Below are 22,100 nucleotides of genomic sequence, written 5' to 3'. Positions count from 1 at the left end.
TGCCTGTGGTGCTGCTGCAAGTAAGTTTTTTTTATTGCACCTGTACACACATGTACTTGTGCATATGACAATAAACTCGACTTTGACTTGGAACTTCAAGGATGTCAGAAGTCAATCTAGACAAAGGCACACACTGATGTTGAAATTCACCACTACCTTCCCTGCACCAGTACAGCCATTTGCTGCCTGAGGAAAAGATCAAGGACTCAAACCCGACATAAAATGCATGGTCTCCCAGGAAACAGTAGTCCCTGTCCTCCCGAACCCTTCAGAGATATGCACTACTACACCTCAAGGTACTGAAAAGATGCCACCAGTACAGTTTCTGCAGTGTCCTCTTAATTCCCTGGCAGGGTAAAAGAATCATAGAGTCATAGATTTATACAGCAGCCCCTTCAGCGCAACTTTTCCATGCTGTCCAAGTTGCCTACCTGGGCTAGTCCCATTTGCTGGCATTTAGCCCATATCCCTCTAGACCTTTCCTATCCATGTACCTGTCTAAATGTCTTTTAAATGTTGTAATTGTACCCAACTCTACCACATCCTCTCATTCCACACACCCACATCCTCTGTGTGAAACCATTGCCTCTCACATTCCCTTAAAAATGTTCCCCTCTCACCTTAAACTTGCGCCCTGTAGTTTTAGAATCCCCTACCATCGGAAAAAAACTGTGACCATTCACCTTATCAATGCTCCTCATTATTTTATAGACCTCTATATGGTCACCCCTCAGCCTCCTACACTCTAGGGAAATCAGCCCCTGCTGATCCACTCTCTCCTTATAACTCAAGACCTCCAGTTCCAGCAACATCCTTGTGAACCTTTTCAGCTCAAAGACATTCTCCCTCGAGCTAAATGAGCAGAACTGCACACAATACTCCATGTGTGGTCTCAACAAAGTCTCGTACAGCTGTAACATAACATCCCAACTCTTGCACTTAATGCCCTTACTGATGAAAGCAAGCGTGCCAAACACCTTCTTTACCACCTTGTCTACCTGTGTCACCACTTCAACATTAGATTCCACAGCACTGAGGCCCTAGTTACACTCAGGCACCAGATTCCAGAAAAGGACACACTGACCTCCATCTCGACAAGCGATTACAAGGAAGCAGAATGATACAAGAATATTCTCAAAGTCTCCTTGAAGAAACACAACATTCCCATTGACTTGAGCAAATTGCTGGCCCACAACTGCTCAAAGTGGGGAAGAAGAATTCAGGTTGTCATTGAGAACCTCAAGTCCATTTGTTGGGAGTGGCCAGCATGAACAGCAACAGAACTGAAGCACCTCCCATCGAGCAGAAGATACCAAAGGCTCAAGGAGAGCTTCTACCTCTCTGTTATCAGACTCTTGAACGGATCTCTCATAGGCTAAAGGATGAACCCTTGATCTCCCAGTCCTCCTCATGGCCCTTGCACTTTATTTGCCTACCTGCCCTGCACTTTCTCTGTAACTGTAACATTATATTCTGCATTCTGTTTTCCTTTTTACACCTTCCATGTGCTTATGTATGGAATGATTTGTCCAGATGGCCCGCAAACAAAAAAACTTTTCACTATCTCGGGACAACAATAAACCAAATCCAATTCCTCCCAAACCAGCCCCTGTCCTGCCCTGTCAAGCACCTCCTATCCCACTTGCACCAGGGTCTGCGAGCCCCACATTGGCCTCAGGACCCGCAGAACTGGAGTGAACTGAAGTCATTTTCTGCTCCAAGGGACTGACTCAGAAGGAGCTGATTCTGGCGGGTGGCCTGACTCTGAGGAGCGTAAACCCCGGCGCGCCCGCCGCCGTCCGCCGGGCTGTCAATCATCTGCCCCGTCCGCCGGGCTGTCAATCATCTGCCCCGTCCCCGGACTGTCAATCATCTGCCCCGTCCGCCGGGCTGTCAATCATCTGCCACGCCCCGGGGCCGTCACGTGACGAGCACATTCCGGGAGGCTCTGGAATCGGTCGCTGGGCGGCGCTGAGTTGAGTCATTCTTGTCGGTGGCCAGGCCGGGCCGTGACGTCACGCAGTGTCAGGTGACCTGTGGCCGCCCAGCAAAGTCTGGCTGCTTCTGGCAGTGTCCGGGGCGCTGCCCCTGCAACATATAAGGCGGCAGCTCCGAGGGCGGCGGCAGATCAGAGACTGAAGTTCGCCACTTCACACCGGCCGCTGTGAGAGAAGTGACACAAGAGGCAGAGACGATGCTGAGCTGTCGGACTTTCCTCCCTCGCCGCCTGTGCCCCTTCCACTCACTGTCTATGAGCCGCTCGGATGCACCGCGTGGAAACAGGTGGAGGGAGCGAGAAGGAGCAGCAGCTTCATGGAGCGAGTTGCGGACGAGCTGGCCAAAGAGTTCTGGGGGGACGGAGCAAGAATTCGAAGGCAGGGAGCCGCTGCCGATGGAGGTCAGAGCGGGACGGTGGGCGAGAGTGGAGATGGCTTCTCTCTGTCCCTGGAGGTGCCGCGATTCTCCCCGGAAGAACTGAAGGTGAAAGTTGTGGGAAGAAAAGTGCTGGTGACAGGAGAACACGAGAAGAAGAGCGATGACGGCAGCGGCTCCTACAGCTACACACGTGAAGAGTTCAGGAGGGAATTCCAGCTGCCGGAAGACGTCGATGCTCAGGCTGTGAACTGCTGTTTGTCCCAGGACGGTCGGTTAAAGGTTGAAGCCCCGCGCCTGGCGCTGCCGCCTGTGGACGAGCGAACCGTCCCCATCGACATCGCCTCTGGTACAACATCCAGTCCCCGGTTACATCCCGGGGAAGAGGCACAGGAACGGGGGAGCGGAGGTGTTGCTGGGATCAAGGATGAGATGGAAGCAAAAGCGGAGATTTGATTCTCATTTTCAAAGACTGTCTGTTGGGTGTCAATATTTATTTCATAAATGTGAAGCCGCATCATGTCATAATATTGCTGTTTTCAACTTATCTGCCTGAAATTGTTCATTATGCCAACACTTGCATTTATGTTTTTTTAATGAAAAAATAAACGTCTTGAACATAAATTCCTTGCTCCGTGTTGTTAATTTCATGCAACGAATTGCATCTTTAGGAACTAGGCCCTTGCTTTCATTCCCAATAAAACCACATTCCTCTGGTTTTAAACACATAGATCACTCTATGTAATAAATTGACCCAGTTCTTTAAACACCATCAGGACATTGCTCAAGTATTGGAAATCTTAGGACGGCGTCTCTCTAAATAGGAGTCTCTACATTTGGGGGGCGAGGACATACTCTACTTTTCTGGATCTGAATGTCACTGACAATGTTGTAATTTGTTCCCCGACCATCATTACAGTGGAAAGATGCTGCTGACCTCTAACCTTGAACATTGGAAACCTCTGCTGAAGGTAGTCCCACAGGGCATTCTATCCGTGGTCAGTGCCGAGACAGACAAGCCGGAATCTCCCGAACACCAAGGTCCCACCAACAGTGTAGTGTAGGGTTTGGTGCTACAATCCTTGCACTTTGTTAGATATATTAACAATCTGGATGTGAATATCAGAGGTATAGTTGGTAGGTTCACAAGTGACACAATGGTTGGTGCTGTTTTTGATACATGCTGATGGTGGTCTTCAGGTACAGAACGGTATAGATGAGCTGGTACACAGAACAGAATAATGTCAGGTGGGCTTTAACCCTGAAAAAAAATTGAATTTGTAAATTTCAGAAGGAGTTATACGTCTGGGAAGTACTGAGGAACAGAAGGACCTTGGTGTGCACTTCCAAACAAGTCTGAAGGCAGCTGCATACGTAGATAAGGGGGTTAAGAAAGGTAAAGGGGATACTTCCCATTATTGGACAGGGCACGAAATATAAATGCAGAGAGGTAGTAAATTATATAAATCATCAGTAATGTTGCAGCTGGAGTAACGTACAGTTGTCACATTACAGGACGATGTGATTGCAGTCGAGTAGATTCAGAGGAGATTGAATGAGATGTGGCCTGGGATGGAGCAGTTCAGCTATGAGGAGAGGTAGAATACACTGGGACTGTTCTTCCTGGAGCAGAACCGGCTGAGGGGTGACCTGATTGATTTGGGAGAGGCATAACTAGGGCTGGTAATAATTTTTTCCTTTCACAGACATGTATGTGAACAGAGTCAAGGGTTTCAGTTAAGGGTTAGGAGATTTAAAGGCGATATGGTGAAGAATATTTTCACCCTGAGGATTAATACCCAACTGTCATTAAATGAGGATGCAGAATTCTGGCTTCTGCCCTCTTTCTGCCAGCAGTTCCCACAGGTCAGTGAGAATGTTGCATTTCTTCAAGGAGGATGTGAGAATATTCTTGACTTGTTCTGCCTCCTTGTGATCCCCTGTCAGGATGGATGTCAGCATGTTTGTTTCTAGAGTCTGGTATGGGACATGCTTCTGATACAGTCTGCCCATCGCGACTGAGCGTAGCTAGTTTCTCAGTGCTGGGGAAGATGATTTGATTCTGTTACCATGCAGGAGATTGGAAGATTCTGTGGAAACCGTGTTGGTGGCAGATATTAAGGATTTTGACGTGTCTGCTTTTGGCCGTCCATGTCTCTGAAGGGATCGGGAGGGCAGGGACCACTGTTTCTTGGTAGAACACGAGTTTCGTGCTGAGGCTGAGGTCTCCATTTCTTCCTCAGTAGCCAAAGGCTGCACTGGTGCCCAGATGGGGCTGCTGAATTTCAGCATCAATGTGTGCTTCCCAGTATGGAGTTTCTGGGAGGTCAGAACTCATCCACATCTTCCAGTGTCTGAAAGAGCTATAGAGTCACACGGCACGGATGTGCCAGTAATTAAGGCCACATTGACACTAATTCTGCTGAATACTTGTTAAATGCTGTGAGAGTACCTGTCCCCACCAACCCGTCAGGCAAGGAGTTCGAGGTTTCAAACATCACCCTCTGCGTGAAAACACTCCTCGTCTGATCCTCTTCAAATCTCCTAACCCCTACAACTTAACGCCTGCTTCTGTTCACATACATCGTTGTTCATGGACATTTAAGTCTCACAGTGGTAAATGCTGAACATCGAATTCTCCCGCTTTATGTAATCCCCACCCACCTTCTCCACAATCAACACCCCCACCCTCCCCACCACGCTTCTTCTCTTCTTCCGTTCCCTAGCCTCTTGTTTTCTACCTTTTTCCCCTCTCTCTCCTTACCTTTGACCCAACCCCCAGTGGATCTGCTCGCCCCACCTCCCCCTCACCTGCCCATCACTATCTCTTCCCTCCATCTACCTATCACCACTTTGTGCCCACCCCACCTCCCCTCTTTTGTCCACCTATCACTGCGCTGCTGTTTCCTCCTATATATTGGGTTTCCCCTTTCCCTATCTTCAGTCCTGAAGAAGGGTCCTGACCCGAAACGTAGACCGCCTGCTTTTCTCCATGGATGCTGCCTGGCCTGCTGAGTTCCTCCAGCATCATCGTGTTTTTTCAAACAAACCCACCCTATCTGGTCTCTGTTCAAAGCTCAACTGCTCCATCCCAGATCACCTCTTGGTGAATCTCCTCCAAACCTCCTTCACTGCAACCACATCCCTCCTATGATGCGGCAGTGAGAACTGCACAGTACACCAGGTGTGGCCTAACTTATTTCTTGCTGCTTTCTTTATATTCTGTGCCACAGCGAATGAAGGAAACTATCCCCTTTACCTTCTTAATCACCTCAGCTACCTGTGCTGCTGCCTTCAGAGAAGCCTGGAAGTGTAAACCAAAGTCCCTCTGTTCCTCAGAACTTCCTAGAGTCACACCATTCCTCGTCCATTATGAGTCCTTCCAAGATATATCAACTGATTCTACAGGAATAAATCCTATCTGCCTTTCTTCTGCCCTACGAACAAACTCAGCAACATCACTCTCTACCTGAACACCACCCTCCTATCAAACACCGACCTTCACGTCAGCTGTGAACCCACCAATCATACCTCATACATTCACATCCAGACTGATTATGTACTTAACAAACAGCAGGAATGATTTATGGGGAATGACAGTAAGTACCCGGTTCCCAAATAAGAAAAACCGTTTAATGAAATTAACAACGAGGAGCAAAGAATTTACGTTCAAGGAATTTATTTTTTCATTCCATTTATATAAAACATAATAGCAATTAACACAATTAAGAATTTCACTGACAAGTTGAAAACAGCAATATTATGACATGATGCGGCTACACATTTATGAAATAAATATTGACACCCAACAGACAGTCTTTGAAAATGTGAATCAAATCTCCGCTTTTGCTTCCATTTCATCCTTGATCTCAGCAACACCTCCGCTCCCCCGTTCCTGTGCCTCTTCCCCGGGATGTAACCGGGGACTGGATGCTGTACCAGAGGCGATGTCGATGGGGACGGTTCGCTCATCCACAGGCGGCAGCGCCAGGCGCGGGGCTTCAACCTTTAACCGACCGTCCTGGGACAAATAGCAGTTCACAGCCTGAGCATCGACGTCTTCCGGCAGCTGGAATTCCCTCCTGAACTCTTCACGTGTGTAGCTGTAGGAGCCGCTGCCGTCATCGCTCTTCTTCTCGTGTTCTCCTGTCACCAGCACTTTTCTTCCCACAACTTTCACCTTCAGTTCTTCCGGGGAAAATCGCGGCACCTCCAGGGACAGAGAGAAGCCATCTCCACTCTCGCCCACCGTCCCGCTCTGACCTCCATCGGCAGCGGCTCCCTGCCTCCGAATTCTTGCTCCGTCCCCCCAGAACTCTTTGGCCAGCTCGTCCGCAACTCGCTCCATGAAGCTGCTGCTCCTTCTCGCTCCCTCCACCTGTTTCCACGCGGTGCATCCGAGCGGCTCATAGACAGTGAGTGGAAGGGGCCACAGTGTGTGCACAGGCTGCTGGCACAGGCGGCGAGGGAGGAAAGTCCGACAGCTCAGCATCGTCTCTGCTTCTTCTGTCACTTCTCTCACAGCGGCCGGTGTGAAGTGGCGAACTTCAGTCTCTGATCTGCCGCCGCCCTCGGAGCTGCCGCCTTATATGTTGCAGGGGCAGCGCCCCGGACACTGCCAGAAGCAGCCAGACTTTGCTGGGCGGCCACAGGTCACCTGACACTGCGTGACGTCACGGCCCGGCCTGGCCACCGACAAGAATGACTCAACTCAGCGCCGCCCAGCGACCGATTCCAGAGCCTCCCGGAATGTGCTCGTCACGTGACGGCCCGGGGGCGGGGAAGATGATTGACAGCCCGGCGGGGGCAGATGATTGACAGTCCGGGGACGGGGCAGATGATTGACAGCCCGGCGGACGGCCGCGGGTGCGCAGGGAAATGGTGTTTGCAGAGCGACAGTGTTTCCCTCAACGAAAGACAAAGTGAGAACATAGAACAGTACAGCACAGAACAGGCCCTTCGGCCCACAATGTTGGGCCGACATAGCTAATCCCTTCTACCTGCAGAAATCCCATTTCCCTCCATTTTCCTCTCATTCATGTGCCCATCCAAGCCCCTCTTAAAAGCCCCCAATGAATGTGCCTCCACCACCCTATCAGGCAACGCATTCCAGGCATCCGCCACTCTCCGAGTAAAAAAACTTGCCCCTCGCGTCTGTTCTGATGCTACCCCCTCTCACCCTAAATGCACGCCCTCTGGTATTGGATCGCTCAGTAATGGGAAAAAGATATTTCTTGTCCACCCTATCTATGCCCCTCATAATTTTATACTTCCAACAGATCACCCCTCAGCCTCCGCCGCTCCAAGTTTGTCTAGCCTCTCCTGATAGCACATGCCCTCTAATCCAGGCAGCATCCGAGGAACCTCCTCTGCACCCTCTCTAAAGCCTCGGCATCCTTCCTGTAGGGAGGTGACCAGAATTACACGCAAAACTCTAAATGCGGTTTAACCAGAGAGTTATCAGCAGTTGCTGAGCGGTTGTGAAGGCAGATATTTTCACAGGTGAGTTAGATGTAGCAACAGCAGTGGGAGTGAGTGCAAGGGGAGAAACATTGACTTGTAATATCCCCTTCCCGGTGGTGCTGCCATGTGCTTGGACTCTTCACTCTCCCATCTCGGGTCTTCCGTTATTGTCACGTTAACATTTCTTTTTGAACTACTTCAGTTTGCCCTGCAATCTTTGCACCATTCTGCTGTTTTGCATTCCTCGTATTTATTGTTCTATTTAGTATTACCATGGATACTGACTACTCTGTGAGCTTCATATGGGAGCAAAGAATTACATTGATCCATGCTTTAGATGACAATAAACTAATCTATTCTACTAAATTCGGGCCAGATTGAATTAGGAACAAGAGTTAAATATGGTTTGGAAGTTGCCTTGAGCATAAAGTTTAATTTCCATAAACCTCAGCCAGGAACGGAGTCGCGGACAGACTAAAGTTGCAACAAATATGTGCACGGGGATGTATTGTAGCAGTCAGTGAATTACTGAAGGACAGGAATGGAAATAATTGTAATAATTTCAGACTAAATGTTCCAAATATTTACTTCATCAACATCACTGGCAGCAGAGCTCAAACTCCGCCCCCGTGTGACGTCACAGGGAAGCTCTCTGCCATTGGCTCAGTTTGTCACCTGCTGACCCTCCCCTGGTTAATATGGGGTTGGGGAGGAGACAGTCCGTCACCTCCCGTGTCCACCGCCCAGCAAAGTCTGGCTGCTTCTGGCAGTGTCCGGGGCGCTGCCCCTGCAACATATAAGGCGGCAGCTCCGAGGGCGGCGGCAGATCAGAGACTGAAGTTCGCCACTTCACACCGGCCGCTGTGAGAGAAGTGACACAAGAGGCAGAGACGATGCTGAGCTGTCGGACTTTCCTCCCTCGCCGCCTGTGCCAGCAGCCTGTGCACACACTGTGGCCCCTTCCACTCACTGTCTATGAGCCGCTCGGATGCACCGCGTGGAAACAGGTGGAGGGAGCGAGAAGGAGCAGCAGCTTCATGGAGCGAGTTGCGGACGAGCTGGCCAAAGAGTTCTGGGGGGACGGAGCAAGAATTCGAAGGCAGGGAGCCGCTGCCGATGGAGGTCAGAGCGGGACGGTGGGCGAGAGTGGAGATGGCTTCTCTCTGTCCCTGGAGGTGCCGCGATTTTCCCCGGAAGAACTGAAGGTGAAAGTTGTGGGAAGAAAAGTGCTGGTGACAGGAGAACACGAGAAGAAGAGCGATGACGGCAGCGGCTCCTACAGCTACACACGTGAAGAGTTCAGGAGGGAATTCCAGCTGCCGGAAGACGTCGATGCTCAGGCTGTGAACTGCTGTTTGTCCCAGGACGGTCGGTTAAAGGTTGAAGCCCCGCGCCTGGCGCTGCCGCCTGTGGATGAGCGAACCGTCCCCATCGACATCGCCTCTGGTACAGCATCCAGTCCCCGGTTACATCCCGGGGAAGAGGCACAGGAACGGGGGAGCGGAGGTGTTGCTGGGATCAAGGATGAGATGGAAGCAAAAGCGGAGATTTGATTCACATTTTCAAAGACTGTCTGTTGGGTGTCAATATTTATTTCATAAATGTGAAGCCGCATCATGTCATAATATTGCTGTTTTCAACTTGTCTGCCTGAAATTGTTAATTGTGCCAATACTTGCAATTATGTTTTGTATAAATCTAATGAAAAAATAAACGTCTTGAACGTAAATTCTTTGCCCCTGTTGTTAATTTTGCGTCTTTAGGAACTAGGCACTTACTTTCACTGCCCTTAAAAACATTCCTGCTGATTGTTAGATACATAATCAATCTGGATGTGAATGTATGAGGTATGATTGGTGGGTTCACGGCTGACGTGAAGGTCGGTGTTTGATAGGAGGGTGGTGTTCAGGTAGAGAGTGATGTTGCTGAGTTTGTTCGTAGGGCAGAAGAAAGGCAGATAGGATTTATTCCTGTAGAATCAGTTGATATATCTTGGAAGGACTCATAATGGACGAGGAATAGTGTGACTCTAGGAAGTTCTGAGGAACAGAGGGACTTTGGTTTACACTTCCAGGCTTCTCTGAAGGCAGCAGCACAGGTAGCTGAGGTGATTAAGAAGGTAAAGGGGATAGTTTCCTTCATTCGCTGTGGCACAGAATATAAAGAAAGCAGCAAGAAATAAGTTAGGCCACACCTGGTGTACTGTGCAGTTCTCACTGCCGCATCATAGGAGGGATGTGGTTGCAGTGGAGGAGGTTTGGAGGAGATTCACCAAGAGGTGATCTGGGATGGAGCAGTTGAGCTTTGAACAGAGACCAGATAGGGTGAGTTTGTATGAAAAACACGATGATGCTGGAGGAACTCAGCAGGCCAGGCAGCATCCGTGGAGAAAAGCAGGCGGTCAACGTTTCGGGTCAGGACCCTTCTTCAGGACTGAAGGGGAAGCCCAATATATAGGATGGAAAAGAGCAGTGATAGGTGGACAAAAGAGGGGAGGCGGGGTGGGCACAGGGTGGTGATAGGTAGATGCAGGTAAGAGATAGTGATAGGCAGGTGCTGGTGAGGAGGGGAGAGCAGAACCACTGGGGGATGTGTTAAAGGTAGGGAGAGAGAGGGAAAAAAAGGTAGAAAAAAGAGGCTGGGGAACGGAAGAAGAGAAGAAGCGTGGTGGCGGAGTGGTGCGTTGCTTGTGGAGAAGGGGGGGGGGTGGGGTGGGGATTACCTAAAGTAGGAGAATTCAATGTTCAGCATCGACTAGTGGGAGACATAAAGGTACATGAACAAAGATGTATGTGAACAGAGGCAGATGTTTAAGGTAGGGGTTAGGAGATTTGAAGGGGATCAGACGAGGAGTGTTTTCATGCAGAGGGTGATGGTCGAAACCTCGAACTCCTTGCCTGGCGGGATGGTGGGGACAGGTACTCTCACATCACTTAAGAAGTATTCAGCAGAAATAGTGTGAATGTGTCCATAATGACCAACACAGAGAGAGTGGGTAAAGGCCTGTATCCGTGCTGTGTGACTCTATAGCTCTTTCAGACACTAGAAGATGTGGATGAGTTCTGACCTCCCAGAAACTCCACACTGGGAAGCACACATTAATGCTGAAATTCAGCAGCGCCATCTGGGCACCAGTGCAGCCTTTGGCTACTGAGACCTCAAGCCCAGCACAAAACTCGTGTTCTACCAGCAAACCTTGGTCCCTGCCCTCCTGAGCATTTGAGAGACAGGGACTACCAACAGCAGACACCTCAAAATCCTGAACAGCTGCCACCAACACGCTTTCCGCATAATCCTCCAATCCCCTGCAGGGTCAAGGAATCAAATCAGCTTCCCCAGCACTGAGACACTAATTACAATCAGTCACGATGGGCATACTGAATCAGAAGCATGTACCACACCAGACTCCAGAAACAGACATGCTGACATCCATCCTGACAGGGGATCACAAGGAGGCAGAACAAGTCAAGAATATTCTCAAATCCTCCTTGAAGAAATGCAACATTCTCACTGACCTGTGGGAACTGCTAACAGAAAGAGTGCAGAAGCCAGAATTCTGCATCCTCTTTTAATGACAGTTGGGCATTAATCCTTTGGGTGAAAATATTCTTCATCATATCGCCTTAAAAAAAACTCCTAAACCTTAACTGAAACCCTTGACTCTGTTCACATACATGTCTGTTAAAGGAAAAATAATTACCAACTCTAGTTATGCCTCTCCCAAATCAATCAGGTCGCCCCTCAGCTGGTTCTGCTGCAGGAAAATCAATCCCAGCGTTTTCTACCTCTTAGCTTAACTGCTCCATCCCAGGCCACATCTCATTCAATCTCCTCTGAATCTCCCATACTGCAATCACATCTTCCTGTAATGTGACAACTGTACGTTACTCCAGCTGCAGCATTACTGATGATTTATATAGTTTATAACCCCTCTGCACTTACATTTTGTGCCTTGTCTAATAAAGGGGAAGTATCCCCTTTACCTTCTTAACCCCCTTATCTACGTATGCTGCTGCCTTCAGACTTGTTTGGAAGTGCACACCCTCTGTTCCTCAGTACTTCCCAGACTTATTATTCCTTCTGAAATTTACAAATTCATTTTTTCCAGAATTAAAGCCCACCTGACATTATTCTGCTCTGTGTACCAGCTCATCAATATCGTTCTGTACCTGAAGACCACCATCAGCATGTATCAAAGCCAGCACCAACCATCGTGTCACTTGTGAACCTACCAACTATACCTCTGACATTCACATCCAGGTTGTTAATATATCTAACAAAGAGCAAGGATTGTAGCACCAAACCCCATAGAGCACCGTTGGATGGACCTTGATGTTCAAGAGATTGCAGCGTGTCTGTCTCGGCAATGACCACGGATAGACTGCACTGTGGGAGTACCTTTAGCAGAGGTTTCCAATGTTCAAGGTTAGAGGTCAGAAGCACCTTTCTACTGTAATAATGGTCGGGAAACAAACTATAATATTATCAATGTCGTTCAGATCCAGAAAAAGAGCACGTTTCCTCCCAAAATTTGGAGATTCGTATCTAGAGAGACCCGTCCTAAGAATTCCAATGCTTCAGCAATGTCCTGATGGTGTTTAAAGAACTGAGTCAATTTATTACATAGAGTGATCTATGTGTTTAAAACCAGAGGAATGTGGTTTTATTGGGAATGAAAGTAAGGGCCTAGTTCCTAAAGATGCAATTCGTTGCATGAAATTAACAACACGGAGCAAGGAATTTACGTTCGACTTTTTTTATTTAATTTATACAAATCATAAATGCAAGTGTTGACACAATGAGCAATTTCACAGACAAGTTGAAAACAACAATATTCTGACATGATGCTGGTTCATATTTACGAAATAAATTGGACATCCAACAGTCTTTGAAAATGTGAATCAAATCTCCGCTTTTGCTTCCATCTCATCCTTGATCCCAGCAACACCTCCGCTCCCCCGTTCCTGTGCCTCTTCCCCGGGATGTAACCGGGGACTGGATGTTGTACCAGAGGCGATGTCGATGGGGACGGTTCGCTCATCCACAGGCGGCAGCGCCAGGCGCGGGGCTTCAACCTTTAACCGACCGTCCTGGGACAAACAGCAGTTCACAGCCTGAGCATCGACGTCTTCCGGCAGCTGGAATTCCCTCCTGAACTCTTCACGTGTGTAGCTGTAGGAGCCGCTGCCGTCATCGCTCTTCTTCTCGTGTTCTCCTGTCACCAGCACTTTTCTTCCCACAACTTTCACCTTCAGTTCTTCCGGGGAGAATCGCGGCACCTCCAGGGACAGAGAGAAGCCATCTCCACTCTCGCCCACCGTCCGGCTCTGACCTCCATCGGCAGCGGCTCCCTGCCTCCGAATTCTTGCTCCGTCCCCCCAGAACTCTTTGGCCAGCTCGTCCGCAACTCGCTCCATGAAGCTGCTGCTCCTTCTCGCTCCCTCCACCTGTTTCCACGCGGTGCATCCGAGCGGCTCATAGACAGTGAGTGGAAGGGGCCACAGTGTGTGCACAGGCTGCTGGCACAGGCGGCGAGGGAGGAAAGTCCGACAGCTCAGCATCGTCTCTGCTTCTTCTGTCACTTCTCTCACAGCGGCCGGTGTGAAGTGGCGAACTTCAGTCTCTGATCTGCCGCCGCCCTCGGAGCTGCCGCCTTATATATTGCAGGGACAGCGCCCCGGACACTGCCAGAAGCAGCCAGACTTTGCTGGGCGGTGGACACGGGAGGTGACGGACTGTCTCCTCCCCAACCCCACATTAACCAGGGGAGGGTCAGCAGGTGACAAACTGAGCCAATGGCAGAGAGCTTCCCCGTGACGTCACACGGGGGCGGAGTTTGAGCTCTGCTGCCAGTGATGTTGATGAAGTAAATATTTGGAACATTTAGTCTGAAATTATTACAATTATTTCCATTCCTGTCCCTCAGTAATTCACTGACTGCTACAATACATCCCCGTGCACATATTTGTTGCAACTTTAGTCTGTCCGCGACTCCGTTCCTGGCTGAGGTTTATGGAAATTAAACTTTATGCTCAAGGCAATTTCCAAACCATATTTAACTCTGGTTCCTAATTCAATCTGGCCCGAATTTAGTAGAATAGATTAGTTTATTGTCATGTAAAGCATGGATCAATGTAATTCTTTGCTCCCATATGAAGCTCACAGAGTAGTCAGTATCCATGGTAATACTAAATAGAACAATAAATACGAGGAATGCAAAACAGCAGAATGGTGCAAAGATTGCAGGGCAAACTGAAGTAGTGCAAAAAGAAATGTTAACGTGACAATAACGGAAGACCCGAGATGGGAGAGTGAAGAGTCCAAGCACTTGGCAGCACCACCGGGAAGGGGATATTACAAGTCAATGTTTCTCCCCTTGCACTCACTCCCACTGCTGTTGCTACATCTAACTCACCTGTGAAAATATCTGCCTTCACAACCGCTCAGCAACTGCTGATAACTCTCTGGTTAGACTACATTTAGAGTTTTGCGTGCAATTCTGGTCACCTCCCTACAGGAAGGATGCCGAGGCTTTAGAGAGGGTGCAGAGGAGGTTCCTCGGATGCTGCCTGGATTAGAGGGCATGTGCTATCAGGAGAGGCTAGACAAACTTGGGCTCTTTTTTCTGGAGTGGCGGAGGCTGAGGGGTGATCTGTTGGAAGTGTATAAAATTATGAGGGGCATAGATAGGGTGGACAAGCAATATCTTTTTCCCATTACTGAGCGATCCAATACCAGAGGGCGTGCATTTAGGGTGAGAGGGGGTAGCATCAGAACAGACGCGAGGGGCAAGTTTTTTTACTCGGAGAGTGGCGGATGCCTGGAATGTGTTGCCTGATAGGGTGGTGGAGGCACATTCATTGGGGGCTTTTAAGAGGGGCTTGGATGGGCACATGAATGAGAGGAAAATGGAGGGATATGGGATTTCTGCAGGTAGAAGGGATTAGCTATGTCGGCCCAACATTGTGGGCCGAAGGGCCTGTTCTGTGCTGTACTGTTCTATGTTCTCACTTTGTCTTTCGTTGAGGGAAACACTGTCGCTCTGCAAACACCATTTCCCTGCGCACCCGCGGCCGTCCGCCGGGCTGTCAATCATCTGCCCCGTCCCCGGACTGTCAATCATCTGCCCCGCCGGGCTGTCAATCATCTGCCCCGTCCCCGGACTGTCAATCATCTGCCCCCGCCGGGCTGTCAATCATCTTCCCCGCCCCCGGGCCGTCACGTGACGAGCACATTCCGGGAGGCTCTGGAATCGGTCGCTGGGCGGCGCTGAGTTGAGTCATTCTTGTCGGTGGCCAGGCCGGGCCGTGACGTCACGCAGTGTCAGGTGACCTGTGGCCGCCCAGCAAAGTCTGGCTGCTTCTGGCAGTGTCCGGGGCGCTGCCCCTGCAACATATAAGGCGGCAGCTCCGAGGGCGGCGGCAGATCAGAGACTGAAGTTCGCCACTTCACACCGGCCGCTGTGAGAGAAGTGACACAAGAGGCAGAGACGATGCTGAGCTGTCGGACTTTCCTCCCTCGCCGCCTGTGCCAGCAGCCTGTGCACACACTGTGGCCCCTTCCACTCACTGTCTATGAGCCGCTCGGATGCACCGCGTGGAAACAGGTGGAGGGAGCGAGAAGGAGCAGCAGCTTCATGGAGCGAGTTGCGGACGAGCTGGCCAAAGAGTTCTGGGGGGACGGAGCAAGAATTCGGAGGCAGGGAGCCGCTGCCGATGGAGGTCAGAGCGGGACGGTGGGCGAGAGTGGAGATGGCTTCTCTCTGTCCCTGGAGGTGCCGCGATTCTCCCCGGAAGAACTGAAGGTGAAAGTTGTGGGAAGAAAAGTGCTGGTGACAGGAAAACACGAGAAGAAGAGCGATGACGGCAGCGGCTCCTACAGCTACACACGTGAAGAGTTCAGGAGGGAATTCCAGCTGCCGGAAGACGTCGATGCTCAGGCTGTGAACTGCTGTTTGTCCCAGGACGGTCGGTTAAAGGTTGAAGCCCCGCGCCTGGCGCTGCCGCCTGTGGATGAGCGAACCGTCCCCATCGACATCGCCTCTGGTACAACATCCAGTCCCCGGTTACATCCCGGGGAAGAGGCACAGGAACGGGGGAGTGGACGGGTCGGCGAAATCAGGTCAGAGGCAAAACAACACTGAAGATTCCTGTTACTCGTGCACAAAGAACGTTTCTCGCAGATCACAGAGAGAATGTTTACAGTGGAAGTAAACTTCATGGAATATTCTGCAAATTCGGAATGCAAATTTGTGTGAATATGTTTTATACGTCAATTTTGAACTGATGGACCTAAAGTATAACTCTTTGACTGTGATCTGAATGGTGTATGTTGACTTAGTCTGTTTATAAAAAACGGACATTGCTACTTCAGTTGTTGAAATATCCATATTTAATGTTACCAAAAATAAATAAATATTTCTAAGTTGATGACAGCTTTGCGTCTATAATATTGAACATCTATTTTTTGGATCTCAAGTGAGACCGGAATTGTTATTCGGTGGTGGGGAACGGGTATCTGTTGGGAATGAGAAGGAGAATTAAGGTGTGGACTGAGTGGCTGGGGGTCAGAGCCTAGAGTGGACTGGGGGACCACATAGCAGGGAGGCAAATTGGGGAATCGACAGACAGAATCAGACAGGGATTCAGGGCCACTTGACTCACTCCTTCATCACTCCCTTGGTGCAAACATGAACCGAAATACTGAATTTCATAAGTGTGGAGCGGGCGACTGGCCTTAACAACCCCGGGCACATTTGACTGTGTACAGCATCAATTAGTGACGTTAATCATAATTAAAGTCAAAGCAATCGTCTGGCTGGAGAAAGACCTTGCACAAAGGAAGATTGTTTTTTGTCATTGAAGATCAATTCTCCCAACCCCAGCACAGTACAACTGGAGTTCCTCGGGCTGAACCCCAGGCAAACCATCTTCCATTACAAAGAGGTGCTTGCACAAAGTATCAAAGTACTTTGTATAAAAGGCACAAAGACAACATTCAGACCCGGGCTGACAATGCAAGTAACATTCTTGCCACACAAGTGTCGGTCATTGGCAATGTCTGACATAATTGAGCATACGTGCATTACCATCACTTTGGTACCATCAGCCTTCAGTATCCTGGGGTGCGGTGAGCAATCAACTAAAGCGGTCAAATAAATATCAAGGCATCATTAGCTGGCCAGAGACAGATTATCCTGTGGTGAGTAACTCAGCTCCTGACACCACAAAAGCTTTCAACAATCTTAGTCGAAGTCGAGTTTATTGTCATATGCACAAGTACATGTGTGCACAAGTACATGTGTGCACAAGAGCTTACTTCCACCAGCATCACAGGCGCATAGCATCATATAAGCAGCATTCACAAGTGTTATGAGAAAGGTTCTTTTGGTATCTTAAAGATAAAAGGTATCTGGACACACAGTCTTTGTGCACAAAGACCGACGCGGGAACAGAATGTGAAGGAACAAATGCACCCTCGCACTAGGGTGATGGCGAAATGGCGGCGGCGGAAGTCGCAACAGGGGTGAAGTACACACACACACAATGAACTAGTACAAACTATCAGGGAATGAACAAATACGTTGTCTGGACCCCCTGAATCAGGACAAACAACGGCTCTACGCTACTAGGAATCTACTCAGGACACTCCTAGACCCCTGTGGAAGTGCACCCTCTCACCTGTGGTCTCGACCCCAGCAGCAATCAGAAAAGAGGAAGAGAGCCCACGTGTACCATCTTTTATAGGGCTGTAGCAGGCTGGAGCCCACTCAGGTGAAGCAAGCCAATGATTCAGGGTCAAGAACAAAGGTGGGTTATGAGCCAATCCTCAGGTGTGCTGTTTAATGGGTGGGGCAGAGCCGGACCCCTGATTGACAGTGGTGTAGCTTCCGACTTGATAGGCAATGCTATCATCCGACCATGGGGTTCAGTAGTGTTGTCACTGTCATCTGACCCCTGGCCTTTCATATTACATTCACAAGAAAAAAAACATAAACATAAATTATACACAATTTTTACAAAATAAAACACAATTAGAACAAAAACAAATTCTATTTTAGTGCAAAGTTACTACAAACACTTTACTACAAACATGAGAAACACGATGATGCTGGAGGGACTCAGCAGGCCAGGCAGCATCCGTGGAGAAAAGCAGGTGGTCAATGTTTCGGGTCAGGACCTTTCTTCAGGACTGAAGATAGGGAAAGGGGAAGCCCAGTACATAGGAGGGAAAAGCAGAGCAGTGATAGGTGGACAAAAGAGGGGAGGTGGGGTGGGCACAGGGTGGTGATAGGTAGATGCAGGTAAGAGATAGTGATAGGCAGGTGCAGGGGAGGAGGGGAGAGCAGATCCACCGGGGGGTGGGTCAAAGGTAAGGAGAGAAAGGAAAACAAAAGGTTGAAAAAAAGAGGCTAGGAAGGGGAAGAGAAGAAGCGTGGTGGTGGTGTTGGTGGTGGGGAGGGGGTTGTAGGGGTCGCTTCACTACAAACATTTTACCACGGATGCAAGTCATGGGTATAATGGAATACTGTCATCTCTCCTGCTTCATTCTATCTCCACATGATCTAAACCTGCAACATGATTGGTACCTATCTGTTATGGTAAAAATTCATCCCTTCGCCATTGGTTCACTAATACTGCAGTGGATATTGTCCACAAAATACACAGCTATTATTTATTGAAGTTACTCTGGCTTCATCTCCCAAACCCATGACCAAGAAGGAAAGGGGCTGCAGATGCACGGGAAGACTACTGAAAAGTTAAAAGGGAACTAGGGAACAAAACTATTTTCTTTTCCAATTTCTTGGACTAAGGGATTGTCCCGTGTTAAGGACTGTGCCCACTGAATTAGATGATACAATCAAATGTCACATATGCTGCCATCACATCTCAACCATGCTAAGCCAGACTGGGTATGGCACTTGCTTCCTCCTGAGATCCCCACCATCATAGAATGCAGAGCTCAGCCAGTTCAATGTGTTGTACATAATATCAAGTAAGAGCTGATAACAATTGTTACAGAGGTAACGGACAGTGATTCCCCCAGTACACAGGTCTTCAGCCTTCACACCTGACTAACTCCTGATGAGAAGGTGCATGATCCCTCACTTCTGACATCACCTACCCTGCATGATCTTCGTGTCTTTTCCAATAAATATCGAATTTAGCCATTCAGGATATACCACTCCCTGGCTACAAAACACACCAGGATGAAGCAAGTCCCCTCCCATACACCAAATCTTTTCCGTCATCAACGACTACTCTCCCCTGTGGGAGCCTCAACAACATTGAGGAAGGAAGCACAAAGCAGGCCAGTGTTACAACATTTACAAAATTAAACATTAATTCTACCGCTAGCACGCAGTGTATTTTGTACATAGTATGTACTATGTACAAAATATACTGCAGTCCCTCATTTCAGCTACTCTGAAAGCACACTGGCCGCGGAACCTGAAGAAAGATAACGTCCTCGGGCGCGTGGGAATGTGCCCCTTCAATTTAAACACCGTTGTGAGTCGGAGATATATCAATATATGTTAAATCGTCGCTGGGTCTAAGCGGTGGAACTCCCTTCTCAGTAGCACAATGGGACCGTTTTCACCAGAAGGTGTTCCTGAAGGCGGTGTCCCACTAGCTTTCCAAGAGTAATTTGAGACGGGAGTAAGTGCTGGCCTTGACAGTCCACCTTCTGAAAAATGAATAAACAATCGCAAGGGTGAACTCTACAGAAATGCCGAACTGGGAGCTGGCAACACTTCTCCTGACCGGGAAATGGCGCGTTCAGAATCTCCCAATCACACAGGAGTCTCCAACAGACTGCAACATGAATGTAACGACGGCGTTACATGATCATAGATCCCAAGCTTTCATCACGTTTATTTTTGTACATGGTCATGTTCCTTGACATTGCCCACGTGCAACTGGCGAGACTCATAGTGGGGATTCCCTCTGCCTTAACGCCCCATCCGTCAACCTATCTCCGTAATACAGTAATTTCATAGAGCATAGAACACTACAGCACAGTACAGGCCCTTCGGCCCACAATGTTGTGCCAACATTTTATCCTGCTCTAAAATCGATCTAACCCTTCCCTCCCACATAGCCCCCCATCTGTCTATCATTCATGTGTCCATCTAACAGTGTCTTAAATGTCCCTAATGTATCTGCCCCCACAACCTCTGCCAGCAGTGCGTTCCATGCACCCACCACTCTCTGTGTAAAAAAACTTACTCCTGACATCCCCCTTATACCTTCCTCCAATCACCTTGTACCTTTCACCGACACAATGCAACGGCTCACTGACACCGCCAGAAACGGTTCGCACCTTGCTGAGTCTGAATGATACCACCGTCAAGAGTACACGAAGGACAATTCTGTTAAACGCAGACTTTTCAAAACTTCTAAGGGAAGTAGTTTTGTCTTTCCCCACAGGCGTTGATATTAAACCGTGAAATCCACTATCCTCTTAAATTCTTACAGCTAGACAGTCGCTCCTAGTGTTGGAAGACAACTGTTATTGATAAGCATAGTGACTCCGCGGACCTACTCCCGGGCAGAGTCCAGTCTCGTCTGTTGGGTCTGTGCAATGCACTGATGTTATTCATCGAACTGAGTTTGATATGACTTTGAGTTTTGTGGAATTGCTCAACTGTGTTTAAAGGAACCAAATAAAAACGAGTACCTTTACATGACTAGTTATCGAATGTGCATTTTGAAAGTTAAACAAAACAAAGCAAGGATTTTACTCTTTAAGCTGTTTATTTTTTCAATACATTTATATAAAATAATCGACGTGAATGTATCTATTGGCACATTGAACAATTTCTGACTCAGACAAACAAGAATTGCCAGGACGTTAGTGGTAAAACATACTTTTTATATAAATTTATGGATATTTTCCAGGTTTTAATTGCAAATTAGTCTTAATTGTCCATTTTTGTTTCGTTGTTCCCCTCATTTCCTCCACTTTCCTTTTTCTGTGCTTCATCGCCGGGATTTGGACGGGGACTGGATGTTGTATCGGATTCGACGTTGATGGGGACGGTTCGCTCATCCACAGGCGGCAGCGCCAGGCGCGGGGCTTCAACCTTTAACCGACCGTCCTGGGACAAACAGCAGTTCACAGCCTGAGCATCGACGTCTTCCGGCAGCTGGAATTCCCTCCTGAACTCTTCACGTGTGTAGCTGTAGGAGCCGCTGCCGTCATCGCTCTTCTTCTCGTGTTTTCCTGTCACCAGCACTTTTCTTCCCACAACTTTCACCTTCAGTTCTTCCGGGGAGAATCGCGGCACCTCCAGGGACAGAGAGAAGCCATCTCCACTCTCGCCCACCGTCCCGCTCTGACCTCCATCGGCAGCGGCTCCCTGCCTCCGAATTCTTGCTCCGTCCTCCCAGAACTCTTTGACCAGCTCCTCGAAAATTCGCTCCATGAAGTTCATGCCTTTTCTCGCTCCCTCCACCTGTTTCCACGCGGTGCATTCGAGCGGCTCATAGACAGTGAGTGAAAGGGGCCACAGTGTGTGCACAGGCTGCTGGCACAGACGGGAAGGGAGGAAAGTCCGACAGCTCAGCATCGTCTCTGCTTCTTCTGTCACTTCTCTCACAGCGGCCGGTGTGAAGTGGCGATCTTCAGTCTCTGATCTGCCGCCGCCCTCGGAGCTGCCGCCTTATATATTGCAGGGGCAGCGCCCCGGACACTTCTAGAATCAGCTCCACATTGCTGGGCTCAGGACGCGGGTGCAGAAAATAACAGCGGTACCTCAGAGCTGCTTGAAATAAGAATGAGTAGCTTGAATGACACATCGGTGAAACTTCATGAACGTTTGGAGTTATTTTGACCCAGTGACATCAGGATTGGCTGACCGCCAACAAATTGTGCTCACACTGGGTCACACGGTGCAAATCATAATATTTTAATTCCTGGTAATTTACTGTAGGTTCAAAAAAGTATCTTGAAAATTTTAGGCAAATCTGCCTGGTGGAACACGAGTACTCACCAAGCTGTTGACAGGAATGAGCAGATCTGGAGGAGTGGCCGTTGTCCGTCCTTGGAGTTTTTGGATTCCTTGGATTGTTCCTTGAATTCTTTGCGTTTCTCTGGCACGTTGAACGTAGCTCCCGGAACTTGGCTGATCGTGTAACTCCGTAATTATGCCACACAGCGTCACCAACCATTTTCAGACCCTTCATTACTTCAACCCCCTCAGTGCTTTGTATTGCTCCGCGCTGATTTACTTTGCTATCCAGGTCTAGCAGTACGCTAGAA

The 22,100-nt window shown here is 48.9% G+C and overlaps 4 protein-coding genes across 5 annotated transcripts; 2 read left to right on the top strand and 2 right to left on the bottom strand.

Moving 5' to 3' along the window:
• Nucleotides 1-1,976: 1,976 nt before the first annotated feature.
• Nucleotides 1,977-2,931, top strand: LOC127583092 (heat shock protein 30C-like). Its single transcript, XM_052038842.1, has one exon. The coding sequence runs from the start codon at nucleotides 2,314-2,316 to the stop codon at nucleotides 2,827-2,829; it is 516 nt and encodes a 171-aa protein (XP_051894802.1). The 5' UTR covers nucleotides 1,977-2,313; the 3' UTR covers nucleotides 2,830-2,931.
• A 3,182-nt stretch (nucleotides 2,932-6,113) lies between these two features.
• On the bottom strand, nucleotides 6,114-13,557 carry LOC127583089 (heat shock protein 30C-like). The gene is made up of 2 exons (XM_052038837.1): nucleotides 12,911-13,557; nucleotides 6,114-6,379 (listed from the first exon to the last, which is right to left on the bottom strand). The coding sequence occupies exons 1-2, from the start codon at nucleotides 13,394-13,396 to the stop codon at nucleotides 6,206-6,208; spliced, it is 660 nt and encodes a 219-aa protein (XP_051894797.1). The 5' UTR covers nucleotides 13,397-13,557; the 3' UTR covers nucleotides 6,114-6,205.
• On the top strand, nucleotides 8,572-16,210 carry LOC127583090 (heat shock protein 30C-like). Of its 2 annotated transcripts, XM_052038840.1 has the most exons (2): nucleotides 8,572-9,011; nucleotides 15,610-16,210. In XM_052038840.1, exons 1-2 carry the CDS (start codon nucleotides 8,730-8,732, stop codon nucleotides 15,976-15,978), a joined length of 651 nt encoding a protein of 216 aa, XP_051894800.1. In that variant the 5' UTR covers nucleotides 8,572-8,729; the 3' UTR covers nucleotides 15,979-16,210. The 2 variants fall into 2 exon arrangements, with proteins under 2 accessions (XP_051894800.1, XP_051894798.1); XM_052038838.1 differs by lacking the exon at nucleotides 15,610-16,210 and having other exon boundaries at nucleotides 8,572-9,489.
• On the bottom strand, nucleotides 12,599-21,404 carry LOC127583091 (heat shock protein 30C-like). Its single transcript, XM_052038841.1, has 2 exons — nucleotides 20,923-21,404; nucleotides 12,599-12,910 (listed from the first exon to the last, which is right to left on the bottom strand). The coding sequence occupies exons 1-2, from the start codon at nucleotides 21,271-21,273 to the stop codon at nucleotides 12,737-12,739; spliced, it is 525 nt and encodes a 174-aa protein (XP_051894801.1). The 5' UTR covers nucleotides 21,274-21,404; the 3' UTR covers nucleotides 12,599-12,736.
• Nucleotides 21,405-22,100: the final 696 nt, after the last annotated feature.

The sequence above is a fragment of the Pristis pectinata genome, chromosome 25 (assembly GCF_009764475.1).
Source record: "Pristis pectinata isolate sPriPec2 chromosome 25, sPriPec2.1.pri, whole genome shotgun sequence".
In the NCBI taxonomy this organism is placed as follows: Eukaryota; Metazoa; Chordata; class Chondrichthyes; order Rhinopristiformes; family Pristidae; genus Pristis; species Pristis pectinata.
The sequence above is the reverse complement of the archived record's forward strand: the minus strand, read 5'-3'. Positions and strand labels throughout refer to the sequence as shown.

What these genes read in the sequence shown, in the direction of transcription:
- LOC127583090 (XM_052038838.1), top strand. Translation starts at nt 8,730, where the DNA reads ATGCTGAGCTGTCGGACTTTCCTCCCTCGCCGCCTGTGCCAGCAGCCT.
- LOC127583089 (XM_052038837.1), bottom strand. Translation starts at nt 13,396, where the DNA reads ATGCTGAGCTGTCGGACTTTCCTCCCTCGCCGCCTGTGCCAGCAGCCT. An exon ending in CCCAGGACGGTCGGTTAAAG is followed by an intron (nt 6,380 to 12,910) that starts GTTGAAGCCCCG and finishes GGTCGGTTAAAG; the next exon opens with GTTGAAGCCCCGCGCCTGGC.
- LOC127583092 (XM_052038842.1), top strand. Translation starts at nt 2,314, where the DNA reads ATGGAGCGAGTTGCGGACGAGCTGGCCAAAGAGTTCTGGGGGGACGGA.
- LOC127583091 (XM_052038841.1), bottom strand. Translation starts at nt 21,273, where the DNA reads ATGAACTTCATGGAGCGAATTTTCGAGGAGCTGGTCAAAGAGTTCTGG. An exon ending in CCCAGGACGGTCGGTTAAAG is followed by an intron (nt 12,911 to 20,922) that starts GTTGAAGCCCCG and finishes GGTCGGTTAAAG; the next exon opens with GTTGAAGCCCCGCGCCTGGC.